The sequence below is a fragment of the Piliocolobus tephrosceles genome, chromosome 10 (assembly GCF_002776525.5).
Source record: "Piliocolobus tephrosceles isolate RC106 chromosome 10, ASM277652v3, whole genome shotgun sequence".
Taxonomy (NCBI): domain Eukaryota; kingdom Metazoa; phylum Chordata; class Mammalia; order Primates; family Cercopithecidae; genus Piliocolobus; species Piliocolobus tephrosceles.
Window position 1 is genome coordinate 115538863 of NC_045443.1, and position 11575 is coordinate 115550437.

General features: G+C 46.6%; 1 protein-coding gene across 1 annotated transcript in view; it reads right to left on the reverse strand.

Annotated features, from left to right (window-relative positions):
• KSR2 (kinase suppressor of ras 2) overlaps nt 1-11575 on the reverse strand; it is a 501760-nt gene that overhangs the window by 382332 nt on the left and 107853 nt on the right. The window contains exon 3 of the mRNA XM_026456593.2: nt 7495-7645. Coding sequence (XP_026312378.2) covers nt 7495-7645 — 151 coding nt within the window. The remainder of the gene's footprint in view (nt 1-7494; nt 7646-11575) is intronic.

Consider the following 11575-nt stretch of genomic DNA (forward strand, 5'->3'; position numbering starts at 1 on the left):
GGTGGTGATGGTGGTATTGGTGATGGTGGTGGGTGGTGATGGTGGTAACAATGGTGATGGTGGTGGGTGGTGATGGTGGTATTGGTGGTGGTGGTGATGGTGATGATGGTGGTGGTGGTGCTAATAACAGTGATGGTAGTGGTGGTGATTTGTCTGTATCATCTCATGTAATGCTCCCAACAACCAATGTGGCTCAAATGATCGTCATTCCCATCCTACTGCTTAGGAAACTAAGCACAGAATCATAATATGTCCTATCCACAATCACAGCTAATGGGTGGCAGAGCCAGAACTGAAACCCAAGTTTGTTGGACTCCAGATTCCATACTCTTAGAAAATGATTGAGGACTAAGAAGGAGAAAGGAGAACGAGAATGGAGCCTGCTCTAGCCGCCTTATTTAATGTGATGATCAGTTCCTCCATTCCAGAGGGCACTACCAACCCCGCTTAGCCTGCTGCACGTCTTCTTTAATCCTCGGCACTTATTCTCACACACTGCATAAGGTACGTGCTCATTAGGACAATAATTCATTGTCTGTGCCCCAGCCCCCCACAATAGAAAGTAAACTTCATGGGGATACACACCTCAGCATGCATCTCTAGAGGTCAGAAGAGCACCTGGCATAGAATAACCATGCAACCAATTTCATTGAATGAGTGAATAATGTTTTTTTGGTTTCAGGCCATAGCTGCCATGATAAGGAAAGGTTAAGCTATCCTGGCTCTGGGATCCTTTGATCTTGCAAAATGAATGGATGAGTATTCTTCGGTTTCAGGCTAAGGCTGATCTAACAAGCTATGAGAAGAGAAAAATGAGTTAAGATTTCCTATCTTCCGGGCTCCTTGGGCCCTGGAAAATAAAGATATCCCTAAAGCCCAAGGAGAAAACTAAGATTAGCATTAACGTCTCTAAAATAAAGCTACTTCCGTCCTCTGAGAGACAAAGAGAGAGAGAGAGAGACAGAGAGAGACAGAGAGAGAGAGAGAGATGACATATTCTTGGCCAGGCACAAAGCAGCCTTGCTGCCATATCCTTGGTCTCCATGTGAGTTCCTCAATACAACTTCTGTCATTTAACAAACATGCATCCAGTCCGCACCGTGGGCCAGAATTTTAAAAACCTGATTTCATCACTGTAGGAAACGCCAGCTCTGGGTTGAGCTGGGCTTTTAAGATGAATACAATATCACCCTCAAGAAGTAAGAGTATGATGGGAAAGATACTAGTTTATTCCTCAGTCTGGGATAACATTTTTAGTTAGAGTAAAGGGAAGCCATCCAACTCCCAAGATGGTTAGAAGCTTCAAGGAACCAATTACTATTTTTGAGGGAAGAAAGGATTTTAAACATGAAAGATACTTTGAGGATGGCTCACTGGTTCCCCCTGGTGGACATTAATAGCAAGCACATCACACAGCTTTTCAGGGGTAGGGGGGGCTCGGCGGTGTAGATCTTGCAGTCACTGAAGTATCTGGTGTTCCGGTAGCCAAGGGCAAGCGGTCAGCTCAGTTTGCAGAGCCCAGGAAAGTCCTCATAGAGAAGCAGGCTTTGCATTGGGCCTGGGGAAGAGCAGGGATTCACCAGAAGGACAAAGGGAAAGAAAATTCTAGGCAGAGGGATGGATGTGAGTATCAAGATGTGAAATCCAAGCCTCATCTAGAAAACTCTAAGTAATTCATAGATTTATCCGATATTTAGGGCTTGAAGGGAAAATGTGAATGGTAGGACTTCAAGTGGAGCCAAACCCTGAGATGTTTTGCAATCCATGAGGAAGACTGTGTTCTTTAAGCCACTGGTAAGTTTTCACAGATTGCTTGAGCTCAGAAGTTTGAGACCAGCTGGACCAACACGACAAAACTCTGTATCTAGAAAAAGTACAAAAAAAGACTGCCAGGCATGGTGGCACACGCCTGTAGTCCTAGCTACCCAGGAGGCTGAGTGGGGGGATTGCTTGACCCCAGGAGGTAGAGGCTGCAGTGAGCCAAGATTGTGCCACCACACTACAGCCTGGGCAACAAAGCAAGATCCCATCTCAAACAAAAAAATACATATGTAATGACCCGCTACTATGTGCTAGATATTGATCTTCATCCTGGGAATCAAACAGTGAGCAGAAACAAGTATGATCCCTGACCTTTTGCAGCTTACAGTCTAGTGGAAAAGAGAGGCATTCATTTAAAAACAAATCACTCCCCAAAAAAAGGTAAGCATTAAAAAAAATTTTTTTTGAGATGGAGTCTCGCTCTGTGGTCCAGGCTGGAGTGCAGTGGCACGATCTAGGCTATGATGTGCATTATTTCTATCTTTTCAACTTATAAGACATATCTGAGGTCTATTATTCCTTAAATTTGCAATGCTATATAACGTTGTGCTTCATTGTTTTATTTTTTTGTTTTGTTTTGGGGTTTTTCTTTTGTTTTGTTTTGTTTGAAACGGAGTCTCGCTCTGTCGCCCAGGCTGGAGTGCAGTGGTGGGATCTCGGCTTACTGGAAGCTCCGCCTCCCGGGTTCATGCCATTCTCCTGCCTCAGCCTCCCGTGTAACTGGGACTACAGGCGCCCGCCACCACGCCCGGCTAATTTTTTGTATTTTTTTTTTTTTTAGTACAGATGGGGTTTCATAGTGTTAGCCAGGATGGTCTCAATCTCCCGACCTCATGATCCACCCACCTTGGCCTCACAAAGTGCTGGGATTACAGGCATGAGCCACCACGCCCGGCGTAAATGTTTTAAGTGGCACCATTACCTGCAGGAACAGCATAGGTGAAGTACAGTGTTAAGGATCAGAAATGGGTACACAAGTCTTTACTAAGAAGTCTCAGTTGAGCTGACTCCGGTGCTGAGTGCTGTAGGAACATGTGTAAACAGGGAGCACTTGGCCACTGCTTTCAATGTGCCGGTGGCCCTAAGGCTGGCATCTGAGGCAAGACGTAGAAGACAGAGTCTTAGCAGCCTGGGAAGAGTCCAGAGGGAGGCCTATGTGGAGGCAGGAGGATCAATGAGATCAGTGTAGGTTCAAACTGTAGTGAGGTATGTAATGAAAGTGCTGCTTGACCAAGCATGGGGACACATGCCTGTAATCCCAGCACTTTAGGAGGCCGAGGCAGGAGGACTGCTTGAACCCAGGATTTTGAGACTAGCCTAGGCAACGACAAAGCGAAACCCAGTCTCTACAAAACTCAGAGAGGTGTGGTGGCGTGCACCTGTAGTCCCAGCTACTGGGGAGGCTGAGGTGGGACAATTGCTTGAGCCCAGAAGGTTGAGGCTGCAGTGAGCTGTGATCACACCACTGTACTCCAACCTGGGTGACAAAGTAAGACCCTGTCTCAAAAACAAAAATTAGTGGCAGGCCAGGCATGGTGGCTCATACCTGTAATCCCAGCACTTTGGGAGGTCGAGCCAGATGAATCACCTGAGATCAGTAGTTTGAGACCAGCCTGGCCAATATAGTAAAACCCCACTTCTACTAAAAACACAAAAATTAGCTGGGTGTGGTGGCGCATGCCTGTAGTCCCAACTACTCAGGAGGCTGAGGCAGGGGAATCACCTGAACCCAGGAAGCAGAGGTTACGGTGAGCCAAGATCACGCCACTGCACTCCAGCCTGGGTAACAGAGTGAGACTCCATCTCAAAAAAAAAAAAAAAGAAAAGAAAGTGGACATTACCCGCATCTGCTAAATGATATAGCATAGAACAGGAATGGACTTACAACATCGTCTTTCATCATGCATGGGAAGGAGGAGTATTCTTTCATGAAACATGCTATAATTGTGTATATGTATGTGTAGCTACATGGTGTGCATGTATGTATACCTATGTGTGTGGAGGGGGTCACAATATAAATTGTACTTGCACTGTCCATCTGGATCAAACAAATTTTGAAAAAGATCAGAGGACAGGGCCCGGTGTGATGGCTCACGCCTGTAATCCTAGCACTCTGGGAGGCCAAAGCAGGTGGATTGCCTGAGCTCAGGAGTTCAAGACCAGCCTGGGCAATACGGTGAAACCCCATCTCTACTAAAATACAAAAAAACTAGCCGGGCGTGGTGGCATGCACCTGTAGTCCCAGCTACTCGGGAAGCTGAGGCAGGAGAATTGCTTGAACCCAGGAGGCGGAGGTTGCAATAAGCCAAGATCGCGCCACTGCAGTGCAGCCTGGGCGACAGAGCGAGACTCTGTCTCCAAAAAAAAAAAAAAAAAAAAATCAGAGTACAAGACCTTTCATGGTCTCGCGCAGCCCAGAATGTTACCAAAAAATGACTATTCTGCCCCCATAAGGCTGACATAAATGCCTCTCTCACAGAAACTGGAACCTCACTCTACTTCTAAGGATGCTGCCAAACTCAGTAGGGTCTCTCTGATGAGACAATGTGAATTCTGAAAAGTAATTAAAAACCTAACCTCAAACATTCACTGTCAGGTATTGTGGGGGCATAAAAGGGTACAAACTTTCTGGAAAGCAATATGACAATGTTCACCACAATTCTTAAAATATGTGTTTTGTTTTGTTTTTGTTTTTGTTTTTTGTTTCTGACACAGTCTCGCTGTCACCCAGGCTAGAGTGCAACGTCATGATCTTGGCTCACTGCAACCTCCACCTCCCAGGTTCAACAGATTCTCCTGCCTCAGCCTCCCAAGTAGCTGGGATTACAGGTGTGTGCCACAACGCTCAGCTAAAGTTTTGTGTTTTTAGTAGAGACGGGGTTTCACTATATTGGTCAGGCTGGTCTGAAACTCCTGACCTCAGATGATCCACCAGCGTCGGCCTCCTAAAGTGCTGGGATTACAGGTGTAAGCCACCCCGTCTGGCCAAAATATGCCAATGTTTTCTTGCAAGACTCCTCTCCTATGAATTCACTCTAAAAGAATAGCCACAGGGGTCCCCAAAGACAATACTCAGGGTTATTCAGGCAGCATTGCTTATGATAGGAAAAGTATGGCTATAACTCCAATTTCCAAAAATAGGAGATTGGTTGAATAAATTGTGTTAGTATTCAGGCATTAAAAATAAGAAGTGAATGCATTTATTGACAAAGGAAGATGTTTATGATATAACATTGTAATTTGGTGCCATTTATTTTTAAGACAGGATCTCACTCTGTGACCCAGGCTGGCTTTCAGTGGTACCATCTCAGCTCACTGCAGCCTTGACACCTCCAGGACCCAAGCAATCCTTCCACTTCAGCCTCCCAAGTAGCTAGGACTACAGGTGCATGCCACAACACCCAGCTATTTTTTTTTTTTTTTTTTTTTTGGTAGAGGTAGAGTCTTGTTATGTTGCCCAGGCTGGTCTCAAACTCCTGGGTTCAAGCAATTCTCCCACCTTGGCCTCCCAAAGTGCTGGGATTACAGGTGTGAGCCACCATGCCTGGCCTGCAATTTTTTTTAAAAGAGAGAAAACTGTCATCTGCTTCTCACTGTGAGTAAAGAGAGAAAGTCACCTTTGGAGTAGATTTTGTATGTACTGAGTGACTGAGAGGCCCCTCCCCGTCAGCCACACTCATGTTTGGTGAGTCAACACCATTGTGCTAGAGGTAAAGAGTAACATCACCTTTACAGCTCATCAGCCAGGAGTGATTGTGCCTCCCTGGGGACATTTGGAAATATCTGGGGATATTTCCGTGTGCCATGACTTTGAGTTGGGCGATGTTACTGGTATCTCACGGGCAGAGGTCAAGGATGCTTCTAACCAAACATCCTTCAAGGCACAGGACAGCCCCCAGTGCATGGTCCGCCCCCCACTTTATTTTTGAGACAGGATCTTGCTTTGTCACCCAGGCTGGAGTGCAGCAGTGTGACCATGGCTCACTGCAGCCTCAATCAATGTCCTGGGCTCAAGTGATCCACCAGCCTCAGCCTCCCGAGTAGCTGGGACTACAGGTGTGTGCCACCACACACGGCACTTTTTTTTTTTGTATTTTTTGTAGAGACGGGGTTTCACCATTTGCCCAGCCTGGTCTGGAATTCCTGAGCTCAAGAGATCCTCCTGCCTTGGCCTCCCAAAGTGCTGGGATTACAGGTGTGAGCCAGTGTGCCCAGCTGCATGGTCCCTTTTGATGCTGACTGTACCTGAATCAAGATCTGCCAGCAAGAAAAAAATACAAAAGGGCACGCATGGAGGACTAGGCCAATGACCTATTTCAAGTATGTTGTATTTTGTTCACTGCTGCCTCTTCAGCCCTGCTGGCACCCCATAGCCACTCAGATTAGAAGACTTCTCCAGGTCTAGAACAATATTCGACAAATGCTTGTTGAAAAAAGCAGGTTGAGGCCGGGCGCGGTGGCTCAAGCCTGTAATCCCAGCACTTTGGGAGGCCAAGACGGGTGGATCACGAGGTCAGGAGATCGAGACCATCCTGGCTAACACGGTGAAACCCCGTCTCTACTAAAAATATAAAAAAAAACTAGCCGGGCGAGGTGGCGGGCGCCTGTAGTCCCAGCTACTCCGGAGGCTGAGGCAGGAGAATGGCGTAAACCTGGGAGGCGGAGCTTGCGGCGAGCTGAGATCCGGTTACTGCACTCCAGCCGGGCGACAGAGCAAGACTCCGTCTCAAAAAAAAAAAGAAAGAAAGAAAAGAAAAAAGCAGGTTGAATCAAGCAAGGGCATCCGTGAGCCTCCACGTGACTCTGCCAGACTGATGCTCAATAGTGACACCTTGTGGTGGGAACTGAAACAACCGTGCTGATGGTCACTAACACTTCTCCGTGGCTGGCGTTTGCAGAGCGAGCGCATCCCTTGGGACAGAAAGGCCCCAGAATTTGCAGATAAATCATGAGGCTAAAGAGAAGCAGGAAGCCTCAGGAAGATGATATTTGATGTTCTGCTAATAAAGACAAACGGGTATCTGAACAATTAATGGAAAACATCCAGGAGGAATGACAATATATTGGCCCCCAAACTGATACAACAAGTCACAGAGGTTATTTTATTAGGTGAAAAAAAAAAAATTTAAGCAATATGTGTGGATAATTCTAATTCTATTTTTTAAAGTATACATATATCCATTTGTCAGGAAAAATTATACCAAAATGATAACAGCAGTTACCTAGAGGGTGGGGCTTATGGTGATTTTTTAAAAAATCTATTTTCTGGTTTATGTTACAATGAATGCAAATCATTTCTGTAAAAAAAAAAAAAATAGAAGCTAGACATTGACCCAAAATGCAAAGGCACTTCAACATGTCTAAAGTAAAAAGACCCTGGTCTCCTATGCGCACTCAACATTTTCATGTCCGGACCCTAATTATCCAGCACCAGATGCCCTAAACCTCAGCAGGTCGTCCTGGGGCAAGAGTTCAAACCCAAGAGCTGCCCTTGTCGGCGTCTTCCGGCCTCCAAATCCCAGGTCCATGCTGCCTCTTCCTGCGTGCCACATTTGCCCCCCAGGGTTGAGTCTGTCTCGTCCTGGCCTGCAATGGCAGGCACAGGATGCCGAGGGACCGTGGCAGCTCTTCTGGGGACAAGTCTCCACATCCCCAATCCCAGGGCCTGCTCACCTGACATGTGGACATTCCTGAGGCAGGAGAGGGAGGCATTGAGGCGGGCACACTCCTCCCGGTTGGCTCCGTATTTCTTCACAGTCTCGCACACCTGTTCATCCGTCATCTCCAAGAGGTCCTCCAGGCTCAGCTGGCCCGGGGCGATTTCCTAGGGGAGGGGAGAGAGGATTGTCAACGGTGGGGCAGGAACAGCATCTCTGCCTCCACCCCGCCCTCTAGTGGTGCCTAGAGGAGAACACTCCGCCGTGCAAACGCTTTGCACAACAGTGGGGTCTCGGAATCTCCGGTTTGCCACTCATTAGCTAGATAACCTCTGACCAGTCGCTCAACCTCTCCGGGCCTCACCTTACTCATCTATAAAGTGGGAATCCTAAGTGTTCACACTTGGCAAGGTAGCGCAGGGGCTTAGTGCTCTTATAATTACTACCCTGTCTGCTGTCAACACTGTGCCTGTCTCTCGAATGTTTATAAGGCAGGGCCCCGTTTTTTCACGTTTGCATGGCTCCCAGTGCCTCCTGCTCTGCAGGGACTCATCTGAAATCCCGGCACAAACTCAGAGCAAGCACAGGAAAAGGCAGGTGCGCTGATAGCTGGGCCCCACTCTGCTTCCTTTCTTCTCTGGCTGCAGAGTCTAGGCCTCACACTGCTCTTCAGAAAACCTAATGGGAAGGGATTGAAAGTCCGTGCTCCATGCTGGAAATGAAACTAGGTTTGTTTTTGAGCCCCATGGGGCATGGCTTTGCATCCTAAGGCAAAGCAGAAATGCTGGAGTCTAGCGTGGAGTTGGGGAAAGGGACCTAGAAAAGATAGGATTCTCAGCTTAACGTGCTGGGCAAGTGAACTTTCACCGCCACCCCATGTTCCCAAAACAGTGTCTCCCCAGACACCATCATATGGAGACACCTCAAAATTTGCCAAGCTTCTATATTTATGCATATGTATCTGTATGTATATATGAGTCTTCTTTTATAGCACTTACTACTCAACATCTTAACAATATTATATTTATTATATATAAATATAATATTATATTAACAATATTATATTAACAATAATAATATATTATTACTTAAGTAAAGGTTTTTTGTTTTGTTTTTTGTTTTTGAGACAGAGTCTCACTCTTGTCTGCCAGGCTGGAGTGCAATGGCATGATCTCAGCTCACTGCAACCTCCGCCTCCTAGGTTCAAGCGATTCTCCTGCCTCAGCCTCCTAAGTAGCCGGCATTACAGCCACCAACCACCACACCTGGCTAATTTTTGTATTTTAAGTAGAGATGGGGTTTCACCATGTTGGCCAGGCTGGTCTCAAACTCCTGAACTCAGGTGATGTGCCCACCTCAGCCTCCCAAAGTAAATAAGGGTGAAATAGCATACGGATGGTGATTCTAGGGCAGTATTGCAGAATACATCTACCCTCTTGTGGTCATGTTTGTGTATTACATGTTTGTGTATTACATGTTTGTGTATTACAAGATACAGCTCCCACATTAAACTGATAGCCAGAAAGAAGAAAACTGTCTCAGCACAAAAAATTATCTTCAAAAATATGAGCTATGGCGCAAAAGTCAAAGCCCAATCAGTGCTTTTCAACTCACCAGGGCAGGCAGGCGGCAGAGAGAGAACAATAGTGGAGTCACTTAGAGGCTTTCTCAAATAGAGACACATTGCAGATGAGCCCCTTTAAGAAAGGTGATGATCAAGGACCTGTTTGTTTCTGGTTGTTGTTTTTCTTAAACAGAGACAGGAGCTCACTCTGTCACCCAGGCTGGGGTGCAGTGGCGCCATCGTATCTCACTGCAGCCTCAAACTCCCGGGTTCAAGCGACCCCCCCACCTCAGTCTCCTGAGTAGCTGGGACTACAGGCATGCACCACCATGCCTGGCTAATTTTTAAATTTTTTGTAGAGACAGGATCTCACTATGTTGCCCAGGCTGGTTTCAAATTCCTGGCCTCAAGCAATCCTCCCACCTCAGTTTCCAAAAGTGTTGAGATTATGGACATGAGCCACTGCACCCGGTCCAGGATCTGAAGGTACAGAATGATTCACATTTGAAGGGGGTGATTCACAGCATAAAAGGATTCTCCTCTTTGATTCAGGATTCACTTGTGCATTTTAACCTTATGATTTACATATATATAATTTCAATTTACTCTGAAGTTTAAGATCACAAAAAATCATAAAAGTAACACTTTCATAACATCAAAAATGGAGAAACTCTTAACAATCTGGGCCAAAAGGGCACACACACCTCTGTTTGATGAAATAATAGTAGTAACAATAGCTGAAATGGATGGAACACTGTTTTAAGGTTTATGATAGATTTCCTTTATTATCACAAAGACTACTGAAAGTAGGCACTTTTATCACCACCACTTAGAGACTAGGACAGTAAAATTCAGAGAGGTTAGACTACGTGCCTAAGGTCACACAGCAAGTAATTGGTGGAGCCAGGATTCGAACCCAGCGGTTTTACTTTGGAGCTTTCTCCATACTTCAGTTCACTTCACAGAAAGGGGACCTCTGGTGGACACATAGCTGAACTGCAGACAAAGAGCAAAAACCCCTCCTCTTCTCCCGCCCACTCCCTGGGTGGTGACCTTGGACTCAAGATGCTCACTGACTAAGGCAACAGCCAAAACTCAGGTACCTGCAGGCCAGGTAAATGTAAATGAGCAAGTCGCTGCCAGACGGGAGGTCAGTTCCATGGTCAGCATTTCTGATTTTGTGAGTGAAGCCAGAGATCTGGGATTTTTAGGCAGACTCTTTTGGTTTTTAAGTATTGGCTCATGTTAGCCAAACAACAACAAAAAAATGTCTGCATATCTGATCCAGCTTGAGGGTCACCAGTTTTCAGCCCCTGGTCTAGAATCGTTTCTGCCTTATTTGCCCCCACAAGTAGCATTTGATAGATAAATGATCCTGAAGCCTCCCAAAAAAATTCCCTGAGCTATGCAAATACAACGCCATCTGTCCTTATACAGGACCATGCATTCTAAGGATATTTGCAAGAAACTCATCTGGGTTCTCTGGCCATGCTGAGAATGAAACAAGGAAATATGGAATTGTGCATGGTCTGATGTGCATATGCAAGATGGGGTGGGGTGGGGGCCTGGAGGAATGGAGCGGGGTGATGCTGCATCTAACTCGGGATTCTTAGATCTGGTGGGGCTGGGTGAGATTCTTGCCCCTGAAGACAAGGTCTAAAAAAGACAGGAAGCCTCTTCAAGCAGGAGGCAGGGAGCACCTTGAGAGAGGACTCTTGGTTTCACTGGCAGGGGGGCAAGCTCCTCTTCTGGCCAGCTCAGGGAGGCCCAGGCAACAGGAAAACAAGGCTAAGGCACAGTCCTTCCAACCTAAAGCTTTGCTGTCCATCTGAGCTGGACATCCTGCCAGCCCCATCCACTTACCAGCTAGACTAGTCACTTAGCTCTGAGCCTCAGTTTCCCGCTCTGTACAAGGGGGATAACAGTCACACCTACTGAAAAGGTCATTGCGAGGAGGCTGAACAGTCTCAGCAGTTGAGATTCTAAGTGCAAAGCCCTTAGCACAATGCCTAGCATGAAAGATGCAGTGATGTCCGCTGGTTTTATTAGGTTTGGCTTGGCCCTGTCACTGCAAATGGATCAGTCTCTGGGATCCCAGGGGGTAAGAAAATCTCACTGTCCTCAAGATGTTAAGAATGTGGTCCAGTCTTTGAGGGTGGACATAAGATGTTAGATGCTCACAACAGTAATAGCCTGGCATCTACTGAATGCTATTTGGTGCCAGAATATGAGTTAAACTTTTTTTTTTTTTTTTGAGGCAGAATGTTGTGCTGTCACCCAGGCTGGAATGCAGTGGTGCAATCTCAGCTCACTGCAGTGTCTGCCTCCTGGGTTCAAGCAATTCTCCTGCCTCAGCCTCCCGAGTAGCTGGGACTACAGGTGTGCACCACCACACCTGGCTGATTTTTGTATTTTTAGTAGAGACGTGGTTTCGCCATGTTGGCCTGGTCTCGAACTCCTGACCTCAAGTGATTCGCCCACTTCAGCATCCCAAAGTGCTGGGATTACAGGCATGAACCACAGCACCTGGCCT